We start from the raw sequence: 12,257 nt of genomic DNA, 5'->3' as shown, positions 1-12,257 counted from the left end.
AGCACTATACACCACCTTACTAGCTGAGTTATGCTATAGAGCTTACACTGGCTCAGTAGGGAGGTGAATGATGAATTCTATATTATGTATCCAGCCCAAGAGCATTATGGGTATGAAACTGGAGATGGGTAAAGGTGGAGAGGTTTACTACTGGATAGACAGAATGTGGAGTGATGGGTAGAAATAGTCTGATATCACTAGTATGTCACATGTGCCTCTATATACTTGTGGGTTGCTGCTTTGCTTATGATTTTTAGTTCTGGTTATACTTTGTTCCACATTAGTTTTTTATGTCAGCCAGCACTCATATTTCTAGGTTTACCTTTGTACACTGCTGCATAAAGCAGGAGCACACTGCTCTCTTTTTCCAACCAGTGTCTCCACTACATTCATTCTGTTTGAACTGGCAATATTTGCATACAGGTCTCTCTCACATATTGTATATTGTATTTTGTATATAATTTATATATCCCTTTATATTTTTAAATCATTTCTTATATTGTTTTCTTTTTCTTGTGAGATTTGTGTTTATGTCGAGTGCCTGTAAATTGCTGCTGCAACAGTGGAATTTCCCAGTTTGGGATGAATCAAGTATTTCTATCTATCTAAAATTTTACTTTAAACACCTTTAGTGGTCGCCTGGATGTTCTATGGAAAAGCCTAAGTTACTTGCCCTCCCTCCATTTCTCTGCTGTAAGTATTGGAGAGGGGCAGTGCCCTGCCTCAAGCTCTCTGCTTGAAACGATTTAATGACGCAGCTTTTCTGCAGGAGCCTCACAGAGATGAAAGGAAAGCATCTTTAAAGGGAGGTTTGCAGAGAAGAGGAGATGTTTATGGTGTATTGATGGATCAGAGGAAGAGGATAGTCTGCAGACATGTTTGTGTCTTTTCAGTGTAAATTAGTTGCAGACATTTTCTGACATGCTTGGATCTGTCTGCTTGTGCGTAGCAGTGTATCTTCAGGGTTTTTGTATGTATGTGATGTAATAGATCAATCAATAATTCAGCATCAGTGTCAGACTCATCTCCTGCAGCTTCTCTCCTGACTAGGATTACACACCAGGACACCTTGGTGTGATCCACAGAGCAAGGAAGAGAGAAGGAACGATGCAAAGAGGAATGATGGGAGGATATTAAGGCAATAAGAAACAGGATTTTATGATATAAAAAGTCGTATGATGTTGAAAAGAACAAAAAAAATAGGTACAGGAAGAAAAAATAAATGGCTACTGAGATGAAAGTTTAAAGTAGTTTGTATTGGATTGCAGGGTATGAAAGAAGCTACAGCATATCTAGACTGTTTGTATTAGCTGGTATCACTTAACAACCAAGCAGAATTATGTCCTTGACAGAGCACTTTACTACACTTACTGTTTTTCACACCTACTTTTAACATGCTCTGACCTGGAGACTTGGAGTTAATTAGACTGGGATTTTTATACGCATTCCTTAGAAAGAGTTTACCTTTGCCCCTTGGGCCAGTTTGAACATCTGTACCTGGAATGGACACGTCTGATGGTCCACAGACTGAGACCACATAAAAACGTTGCTCAGAAACAGAAGTTTAAAAATTGTAGAACTGATATAATGGCTTTTAAACTATCAGTATGCCTGCCTGCCATTTGTTACTGTAACATGGAACATGTGTCAGGTATCTGGTGACATATGCTCACATTTGAAACCGTGTATTCTGATCTTTGAATCGTGTCCAATGTAACGTAAGAAAAGTCGCTTGGTATCAGTTTCCTCTCATGGCTGTTGCTCATTGATAATTAATTATTCACAGCAGTCCAATGAGATTCGGTGTTCCGTGGTGCCGAAGAAAGAAGTGTGGTTATATTGTGCTGTCATTAGACCATACTGTATATTATGCTGTTGTATCTTTAATGTTTAAAAAAAAAATTATACACATAGAATTGATCTCGAGCTTTGCTGTTGAAAGGTTTCCATGAAACAGGTGTTTTTTGTTGACTGATTAAAGACCTGAGGACTAGCTACATCATGTTAGTGAAAAGACTCTTCTTTCCTCCCACCTCCCATTGCCTGCCACCTCTTTTCTTAGCAGGAAGCTGTCATTTTCCCTCTCCCACTCAGTACTTTCGATCCGTCCTCTCTCTACTTCAAGCCTTCTTTCAGGCAAACACACAGAGAAACCCTAATTAAAAATGAAATGCGGTCGACATAATGGATTCTCAATACACATGTGATCCTAGCTGCAGACGCCTCTGTTCTCATGTTGCTTACTTATGATGGCAGCCCAACTATCTGTATGTCTCAATTCTTGTGAGGGCTTAGACACAACATGCATTTTGTTTGGCTTTGTGTTGCTTTAATTTTGTCACTGACACGTGGTCTGACCTAGTTCTGCTGAGTAAGCTCACTGGAGCGTCGGGAATGAAATGAACCCATTGCCATCAAAAGCACATATAGTCACACAAACACATACATACAAAAAGGATTGTAAAGTACATAGAGAGTGTAGCTGCACTCAGTAAGCAGAGAATGGGCTGGAAGCAAACAGCTGACCTTTTCTTTGTTTTAAGAAGGTGAAAACTACAGATTTATTTACAGGACTGGAGTTGGTGTTGTGGAGAGATGGCGATTGTGTGTGTGTGTGTGTGTGTGCGTGTGCGTGTGCGTGCGTGTGTGTGTGTGTGTGTGTGTTTTGAACGTGAGGCTGCAGCCCTGCCAAAAGAGCGGCACAGCTCAAGAACAACTCCTGACAGCCCCTGTCACAAATGCAGAGATGGGAGCAGCATGTTTTGTGTGTGTGTGTGTGTGTGTGTGTGCGCGCGCAGGGCGAGTGTGTTTGCTGCATGTCTCACACAAATAGCCTCTCGCCTACAAGCACACACAGTCAAGTACTGTCCCTGTACATAATATAATTCACCTGCCAACACAAATGCAGTCAAGTTTTCACAGATGTGCCTTATATAGGTGTTTTTTTTTTTTAATAGTTTATTATTTTCAAACATTGCAAATTGCCAGCCACAAGACTAGGCTCTGATTCTTATACATAAATGTAATTTAGCGTTTTAATTAATTATGCAAGTTGTAATTTGTGCGTACTTATACATACACATACTTACCTCAGTGTCTAAGGGTGTTATCTTGTGTTCAAGCTTTTTCTGATGTTGGCTTTTGGCATGCCTTTAAAGAGATCACATGCTTCATCAGCTAACTTGGTCACAGGAGACACCCCCACACACACACCCACACACATAAACATGCATAGCCGAGCATTGGCCTGGCATTCATATCAGCATCATGATGGGATAGGCCTGTACAAGATTGAGAGAGATTGGTAGGTTGGCAGAGATGAACGCAGATAAAACATGGCTGAAGCAACCCTGAGAGATGTAGATAAATAAGTGAGGGAAAGTGACACAGAGACAGGACTGTTGGCATCACAGCTTGACATAGCTACATCCATTTATAATTCATGACCTGAAAACCCACAGGCCACTTACATTATGCAGCTTTATTAACTGAATTCAAGATTAATTTAGAATTCAGTATGCCTGCTGGATGTCTCTAGAAATGGCTGGAAATAAATATGTAATCCCCATTAAGCTGTCTGGAGTGGAAAAACTCCTGTCTTGCTCGGTTGTCTTTGCTATACTGACTTCCTGTGGCCAGATATTATATGTGCAACTGACAATGACATCACTTTGTAGCATTAAAGAAACATGGGGAGGAGGCACTTTAAAGAAATTCTGTTATGTTCATATTAGGCCCAAAAATGATTTTTCCTATTCACGGGATGACAAAAGTGTGCATGGATGTCTGTGTCTGTGCAGTGCGGTGTTAAATGATGAGTAGACAACCAGAACCTTAAATGTCAATATCAGATATATGATCAAATGTATGGTTAATAAATAACTGACAGTGCAGACACATAGGTGCATTTACGTACGGTTCCTCCACAGAAATATGTGACCGCTGTCTTAAAAAAAGCTATGATGATGTGTTAAATGGAGAAAGCTAATGTTTTAGCACAAACACCATATCAAATGTCAACAGCTATGGGACTGAAATCTGAACCAACAGCTGTGGCCTGGATGATTTGATTCTGGAGATACAGTGAAGTGGCCTGATCCGGCCTAAAACCAGACAGTAGGCAGAATAAATGGGTGCTGGCTTGGTGATAGTGCACATTGATAATGCCTGTAACGTCTTGTTTTCTGTCTGCTCCCTCTAGTCTGAAATCGGCTTTGGGAAACTTGAGACCTACATCAAACTGGACAAACTAGGGGAGGTGAGCTCAGTAAAGACACGGTGCCACTGAGCACATACAGGCTCCTCCAGTGTTCAGCTCGCTTTATTTCATAAATGCATTCACATGCTCTCCGCTCTGTGCAGGGGACCTATGCTACAGTGTTTAAGGGGCGAAGCAAGTTAACGGACAACTTGGTGGCTCTGAAAGAGATCCGACTGGAGCACGAGGAAGGCGCACCCTGCACAGCTATCAGAGAAGGTAACTGATGGGTGTTAGCAGGTTTATTTATTGGGATTTGAAAGCTAACAACTTAAACATCGTTTTTAGGGCCTGCAGTTGCTGCTAATCTGTAGTGCCCTGTTGTAAGTTCTTCTCACAGGTCGTCTTTGTTTGACTGACAGTGTCTGACGCTTCTCCTCTTCTAGTGTCTTTACTGAAAGACTTGAAGCACGCCAATATTGTCACTCTCCATGACATTATCCACACTGACAAGTGCCTGACGCTCGTCTTTGAGTATCTGGTGAGTATCTGGACTTTGTCTGTTCTGTCTGTATAGAACATCTCACACTAATCTACATATCGGCACCCTTTCTTTCTTTCTTTTAGGAAAAAGACCTCAAGCAGTATATGGATGACTGTGGGAGCATTATGAGTGTTTACAATGTGAAGGTAATTCAGAAAAATACATATGGTCAACTTGTAAAGACTTTAATCATATTTTTAGCTTTTTGAAATGCAGAACACTCCCTGGTTGTGCTATCTGTCTTTGTGATAAATCTGAAAATCTTATTGTGTTTTTTGATAATGATTTTGTTCTTTAATGTTGTTTTGGTAATCATGCCACAAAAATGTAGTTGTAGCAATAATTTATTGTGTTGTTTACACCGTTGACTCAATTTAATATTAAGCATGTAAGAATAATTCACACTTGTTTACTCTCCTCTGCAGATCTTTCTGTTCCAGTTGTTACGAGGTCTGGCATACTGCCACAGAAGGAAGGTCCTCCACAGAGACCTCAAACCCCAGAACCTGCTCATTAATGAAAAGGGAGAGCTCAAGCTGGCAGACTTTGGTAGAGGAGCATTTTTTACTCAAATCAAGAAATCAGATATTTTAACTGTCTTAAATATTTTTATTTCAGTTTGACTTTTCAGATTCAGATGAGAGTAAAAGGAGAGCAGGTGAAAATTTCAGCACAGACCGTTTTGACTGATATTCCTTCAGTAACAACTAGTTTTCAAAGTAAAAAGGTTCAGAGTAGACACACAGGACAGGCACAGTTCATACTAGTTTACAGACTGCTAAAGACTTTTTTATCCATTTATGTTTATTTTTTTAATAAAACATATATTGTTTGGATCTGACATCCAAGGTTAGTGGTCTCTAGAGGCCAAAGTGCTTCCTATATCCTACAGCACTACTGACTAACCACTCAACACTGCCCTCTGTAGGAAAAATTGAAGCATGACATATAGTTATGCAGGCTCTAGTGTTGGAGTCCCCCTTTGTAAATGACTAATTATTTACACTCTTCATATTAAATTTGGGGCTAAGAATTGATCCGTAAATATATATATATATATATATATATATATATATATATATATATAGTTTGCACTTTAAAAATGTCCATGTTTTACAGGGTGACCACAAAGTGCACAAAAGTCAAATGCATTCTCATAACTAGTTCAGTCAATCCAGTTTGTTCTGCTTTGAGGAGTTGTGATCTTGTTCTGTCCTGTACACCTGTGGTGCCCTTCATCATAATCAAACACTACGGACATATTTATACAATTTAATGACCCTTCATGTTTTTGAATTCAGGTTTGGCACGAGCCAAGTCTGTCCCTACCAAGACTTACTCCAATGAAGTTGTGACTTTATGGTACCGACCACCAGATGTGTTGCTGGGCTCCACTGAGTACTCTACATCCATTGATATGTGGTGAGCAAATACATATCTACAGAAAATACACACAGACTCACAGAAAAAGCATCTTGTGCTCCTCTTCATTTTTGTTCCTGCTAATCTTCTGCCCTTTTTGCCCAGGGGTGTGGGCTGTATCTTTTATGAAATGATCACAGGCAGACCTCTCTTCCCTGGATCAACTGTAGAGGATGAGCTCCACCTCATATTCCGCATCCTCGGTAAAATGGCATGAGCCGAACATGAATGAGCATTTGCTCATGTAACTTTAATGCTTTTATGTGTGTATAAATATATATATGCATGTATGTACAGTATATACACTTTGTATTGCCTTCAATAGGTACTCCTACAGAAGAGACTTGGCCTGGTATCACCACCAGTGAAGAGTTTAAGACGTACAATTTCCCCAGATACAATGCAGAGCCGCTTGTCAACCATGCACCCAGGTGTGTAGATTTGAATGCATGTACAAACTGTGGATTCTTGTCTGTGTAGATTAAATGATGTGAAATATTAGATGTAATGAGATGCAGGATTCATTTTCAGGAGGAACTGCAGTCAAGGTTTTCTGCCCCTGTTGACAGGGCAGGAGCATTACACTGCTCCGTGCAGCTTAGGTCAGCAGTCACTGAATCTCAATTTCAACTCACTTTCTCTTTTTCTACCTCTCACACAGGATAGACAACGATGGCCATGACTTGCTCTCAATGCTTTTACAGGTAATGAACGTTACTGTTTGGAGATAATTGTTTTAATATATGTATATGTGAAGCATTAGGTATAAAACAATCCTCTCTCCACATCCCTCTTTACTTCTCTCCAGTTCGAGGCCAAGAAGCGTGTATCGGCTGAGGACGCTCTCAGGCACTCATATTTTAGAAGTCTTGGAGAGCAGCTTCAAACGCTGGCTGACAGTGAGTACATACAGTCCGACTTGTTGAACATACATGTCATGCACAATCAGTGTCTCACTAACTCTCTGTTGTTTTCAGCTGCATCCATCTTCTCTGTAAAAGGCATTCAGCTCCAGAGAGATCCAGGAAAGAGGTCCTCCACCTATCCAGAGTCAAGTAAGTCTTCTAAGATCGGGAAGTAATGGGCAAAAACCAGGAAAGGAGGAATTCTCCAGGGGAATATGATAGAGCTTGCTCCCTGTCCTCTTCCTTGTCTCTCTTTTTTCCTCTCTGTCCAGACCTTTCTTTTTGGTCATCTTTCATGTCACTGTGTGCTCACAGATGTCACTTACACTTCCCAGTCTAATACCAGGTTCATGCCCCTACATATAGATCTGCACCTCCCAACACATACAACAGCTCCTGTAATATCAATTGTCACGGTTCCCTGGAGCTATAATACTATATATTATACTATAATATAATACTGGTGATCACATGACTTTTCCACTGGCACCATGAGCAGTCTTGGTACCTGCAACATGTAGATCTTTGTAGAGCATGGCTTTAGACTCTAAGTCTTATCATTAATCTATGTGTTCACATGGGTAGTGAGTTATAAAGTCTTCCATGAGGACACTAATTTAACCTGCCATTCAAAGCACAGGAGGACCTAATGGAGACAATCAGTATTTTGACATGCAGTAATGAACAGGGGAAGGGTTTTGCTTTATGCAATAGATTGTGTCATTGCAGTAGCGATTCACATATAAATGTAAGATTTTGATGTTGAAAGGTGCTAATTTACTTTCAAGACTTTAAGCCATAGACAAGAGTCCTGTGATATTTGATGAACTAAGTAGAACAGTCAGCCACAGAGACAGCACCCAGTTACATCACTAAGGCTAACAAAGTACAGCGGAGCAGTTTTACCTTTGTTGTAACCACTCTTCATTAACTGTGCATACCGATGTGCCTTTTTGACATTTGCTTAGATTTACTTAAGTGTTTCTGTCTTTGTCTTAGTCTGTGTGTCTCTTTCTTTGTGCCTGTGCTGCTTCTCTGTCGTGTTCGGATAAACTGTCTCTTCTCTTTATTGGTGCCCACTCTCTATTCTTTTGCAATGTTCATCTTTTCCTTAATCTTTTCTATCTCCTTTGTGTACCCTACTCCAACTCCTCCAAAATACCTTAATATTCCCAACCTCTTCCCTTCCCCCTTTAACCCTAAAAAGCAATGGCCCATAAGCTAGGCTCCGCACCCTCGCAGTACTTCCAGAGAGAAGCAGCCAATCCCAGGGCTCAGAGTCACAATCTCTCCTCCACTTCCACTGGCTGAGTGGTCCCTACCATTCTGGTAAATACAGTCTCTTTCATTCTGTCTGTCTTCTGCTCAGCTTCCCTTCTGTTACCTGGCTTCTTTTCTGTTAACCTTTCCTGCCTTCTCTTTGTTGCAATCCCACTTTGCTGAACAATATCCCCTGAACCAAATTGGCATATGGTTTCACACATTTTAAAGCTCATGCCTTTTTATCCTTTATATCCTTTCTATAGTTGGTCCTTTCTTTGTTTTTGTTAAATCCTCTCCCTCCCCCTATTATTCTTCCTCTCAGACTTCCTTCACATTTCAGGCTCTGAACCCTCAAACAGCATCTCAGCTTTCACTCTCCTAATCCTCTTTTTCTCCGTGAGCCTCTCCTACTGTTTATCTTCTGGATGAACAGAGCAGCAGTATATTCATAAATGTGATCTAAAACTGGAAAGTCATTTGAATCTTTTCATTTGCAGTCCTGTTTAGGTTTCTGCAGCGAGAGATGTAGACTTTTTGTTCAGACTGTAAGTGAGTGTTTGGTGTGGTGTGTGTATGTTTGTGTGTTTTATTTTCTGTCAGCATGGATATGGGTGTTGGTCTTACTGTGCTATACTTATTGGTAAGTATGATTTGGCTTCTATCAATACACTTTTTGTACTTTTTCTTTCTGGCTGTTTAGATAATAGTGTGCTTCCAACTTTGTGGCATCAGTTTGGAGACATGGGATCATGAGGTTATGTGCAGTGGTATTTTTGGGGGGCAGTGTTTGTTTTTGTTTAGCTAACCAGCAGTGGACAGTAGATGACGCAGCAGGAACCAGCCTCACAACAGTCACATGATCAACATTTTTAATCACAAAGGCATCGGCTCCGAGTTCGTTTAAAATAGTTTCTTGATTATTCAGTTAAATGCTCTGTCAGACTTTCTGGAAAATTTATTTCCCAAGATGAAGATTGAGATCTTTCACAGGACTAATGTTCTGGTGGAATTCTGAATAAATTTGCTAAAATCTGTACCCTGTAGTGAACATTTTGTGTGTGTGACATTTTCAGGTGTGTATTTGCGTGTCCAGATCAAATCCAAAGCTTTGTTTTTTATATGTCTCTCTCTGTGTCTGTTTTTCTCTGTGTCTTTCTCTCAGCCCAGGGGAAGAGCAGGAGGCAGAGTGTGTTGTTTTAGTGCTGGCAGGGTGCTGCGCTGGGGAGGACAGTGAAACGTGGCGCCGTCCTGTCAGACGTACATTCACTGACGCTGCCTCACACGCACTGAAGGACCGACAGGCAGCCTGCTGCATAAATACACACACACTGAAGAAGAAAACACACACACATAGAGTAAAACGACAAAACAAAACCACACAGTACAATGGTTGAAGAATTCATACTTGACAAAAAAAAAATATGGTTCAACCCTAAAGACTGAAAAATGAGTGTGAGATGCAGGAAGAAAAGTGGGAGAGTGTGCGATTCTCCTTGCTGCTATGACTGCATCTGTCCAGGAGAGGGCAGCCACTGACTCGCTTTTCAACAGGACTTGCTGTATCAGTGAGCTGCGAGGAAGAAGGAACAAAATAATTCAAAGGCTGAGAAAGGGAGACGGACACTGTCTGTCTCTCCTGTGCTTTCTTTTTTGTTATTGTACATAAAGAGACTGATCTGTAGAACTCCGCTTTTTCATAACACGCCTCAGCCTGAACCCAAACTCTGAACATTGCACCTCAAAAACCTAGACCCTCGCCTAACCTCTTGGCTCTATATTAGGTGACATTTGAAAACAACACACAATCACTGTCTCTCCCAAACTCTATCTTTCTGTGTTAAACACACACATAAGCCGTAAACACACACACACTTGGAAGTTCACTTGAAAGTAGAGTGTGTAGATCATTGGAGTTTACAGAGTTAAACTTTAGCACCTTATTGTCCAGTCGAGGTCGGGGTGGCTGTCATTGTGTTACCTCATCAGTCACTAAAGCAGAGTAGGATGTAACGTACACTCTAGATATTAGAGCAAAGAAAAATTAAGTAATAAACCAAAAAAATAAAGAACTCAGACTATAGGGAAATGGACAGATATACTGGCCACCACTTCACTACAATTAACACTTTGCATTTCACAAACTGTGCAGGTTGTCATATGCTTTAAAGAACGCTGCACTGCAAGATGCTCAAGTACATGAGGGACATCACTGAAGGACAGAAGTGTAAAGGAAGTGTACAAATCCTCACCTGCTTATTCTCAGACATCCCCTTCCTCTTTTGCCTTGACTTAGGAGTTTATTTGTTGTGGCATGTACAGGTGTCGATGTTGAACTATTCTCTTTGCACCTGATTTTACCTCTTTAGATCACGACTAGACGACCATTCAACAACCCCAACTCGTCCTGCCCACCTTTATGTGCTTTTATTTTTACTCATTTTTTTAATTTGTATATATATTCATACTTTTTACTTTTCAGAATCAATGATAATTCCAGGATGCTGTTCCCAGTCTTTACTGTGTTCCCGCTGGAACAGCTGGCGACTGGCTGGGAACGTGTTGCACATTCCTTGAGCTCAGGACTTATTACTAATGTTGTTTTTGTGGATGCTGTGAGGTACAGCTGGTCTTGTATGTCTCCCCCCAGTAGACCAGAATTTGTCAAACGTGAGCTGAAACCCTTTGCAAAGCCAGTTCAAAATGAAAGTGAAGAAGAAAACAATCTTATTATCAACCTGTCTGTCTTCTGTGTTTATTGTCTGTCAGAGACTACCTGAATCTTACCTTATCTCTCCATTTATGCTTGTTATTATCATCCAGATGCTTTTCAGTTGGTATGTGAAGTAGCTGCTGCTGGAAAATGAATAGGTAGGTTTCATTTTAGCAAGAGACAGGAGCTTATCACATGACACCGCATTAACTTATAATGACTCCTAATGAGGTTGAAGACCTTAAATACAATGAAGATAATGACAACACAGTATTCAGTAACAGTGTGATGTACTGCCAGCATTGGGACCTTATAGTTTGCATGACAAATTGGATCGCCCTCAAGTTATACAGCACAGTAAAAACCAGGTGGTCTGACTGAAAATCCTAAAATTTAGCAGACACATTATTGTTTCATGCTGTTCTTGTTACACACTGTCAGAAACAACAGGACCACAGTCCTACACCAGGGGCTCAAGCACACAACTCAACTGTCAACATGTACTGTATCTATGAGATGGTCCGTGAGTGCAGGTTTGCGTTTCCTGTTCCTCAGGCACTGACCTCGGGTCACTTCTGCAGCTTTTTTCTCAAAATAGATTCAGAAAGAGTGAAATGATCCCATGCCTCTGCCTGTCAGAGGGACTGCTTATACACAGAGTTTGACAGTATGTAGCATGTACATAAATAATTCCTCACTCTGTATATACAAAAATGTACAGGTTTGATACAGCTATTCACATTCTGGCTTTTTAAAATTTAATTTATTTTACTTTTATTTTTGCCTTTCATCAATTAAAGTAATAGCAATATCTCTGCAATCAATAAAAAGCCAAGGTAAGAGGATGAGTATGCATCTGTGTTTATTGAGAGAGGAATATAAATAAATGTGAAATGATCAAACTGTGAGACTTGACTAAACTGACGACAGTTTTTTTTGTTTTTGCTGTTTAACATGCTGAATCCCAAATGCTGAAGTATTGTGTTGCAAAGGAAGAAAGACACTGGTTTTTTTTTTTTTTTGTTTGTTTTCATTTTTATCAATCAAAGCCATAAAGCTCATATAAAGGTGGCTGAAATCTGATTGTGTGGGAACGATGTGTATCATGTTTAAGCACAGACCATAAGAAGCAAAGGGGTGTGTACACCTAATAAAAATAAAAATAACAATTTTTTTCTTGTCATAAATCTTGTGAAAATATATCGCTATGAAGTG

General features: G+C 40.2%; 1 protein-coding gene across 9 annotated transcripts in view; it reads left to right on the top strand.

Annotated features, from left to right (window-relative positions):
- Positions 1 to 11,887, top strand: part of LOC113145599 (cyclin-dependent kinase 17-like) — a 31,852-nt gene extending 19,965 nt beyond the window's left edge. For 5 of the 9 annotated variants that reach the window (XM_026332501.1, XM_026332507.1, XM_026332505.1 and 2 more), the window contains 12 exons: positions 4,202 to 4,258; positions 4,363 to 4,477; positions 4,645 to 4,739; positions 4,826 to 4,888; positions 5,168 to 5,291; positions 6,044 to 6,164; positions 6,270 to 6,367; positions 6,490 to 6,595; positions 6,826 to 6,868; positions 6,973 to 7,063; positions 7,142 to 7,219; positions 8,277 to 11,887. In XM_026332501.1, coding sequence (XP_026188286.1) covers positions 4,202 to 4,258; positions 4,363 to 4,477; positions 4,645 to 4,739; positions 4,826 to 4,888; positions 5,168 to 5,291; positions 6,044 to 6,164; positions 6,270 to 6,367; positions 6,490 to 6,595; positions 6,826 to 6,868; positions 6,973 to 7,063; positions 7,142 to 7,219; positions 8,277 to 8,380 — 1,095 coding nt within the window. In that variant the 3' untranslated portion in view covers positions 8,381 to 11,887. The remainder of the gene's footprint in view (positions 1 to 4,201; positions 4,259 to 4,362; positions 4,478 to 4,644; positions 4,740 to 4,825; positions 4,889 to 5,167; positions 5,292 to 6,043; positions 6,165 to 6,269; positions 6,368 to 6,489; positions 6,596 to 6,825; positions 6,869 to 6,972; positions 7,064 to 7,141; positions 7,220 to 8,276) is intronic. The other 4 variants (XM_026332504.1, XM_026332502.1, XM_026332500.1 and 1 more) reach the window with 3 other exon arrangements.
- Positions 11,888 to 12,257: the final 370 nt, after the last annotated feature.

This window comes from Mastacembelus armatus, chromosome 7, assembly GCF_900324485.2.
Source record: "Mastacembelus armatus chromosome 7, fMasArm1.2, whole genome shotgun sequence".
NCBI lineage: Eukaryota > Metazoa > Chordata > Actinopteri > Synbranchiformes > Mastacembelidae > Mastacembelus > Mastacembelus armatus.
Note: the sequence above shows the minus strand (reverse complement) of the source record. Positions and strands in the feature narration are given on the sequence as shown.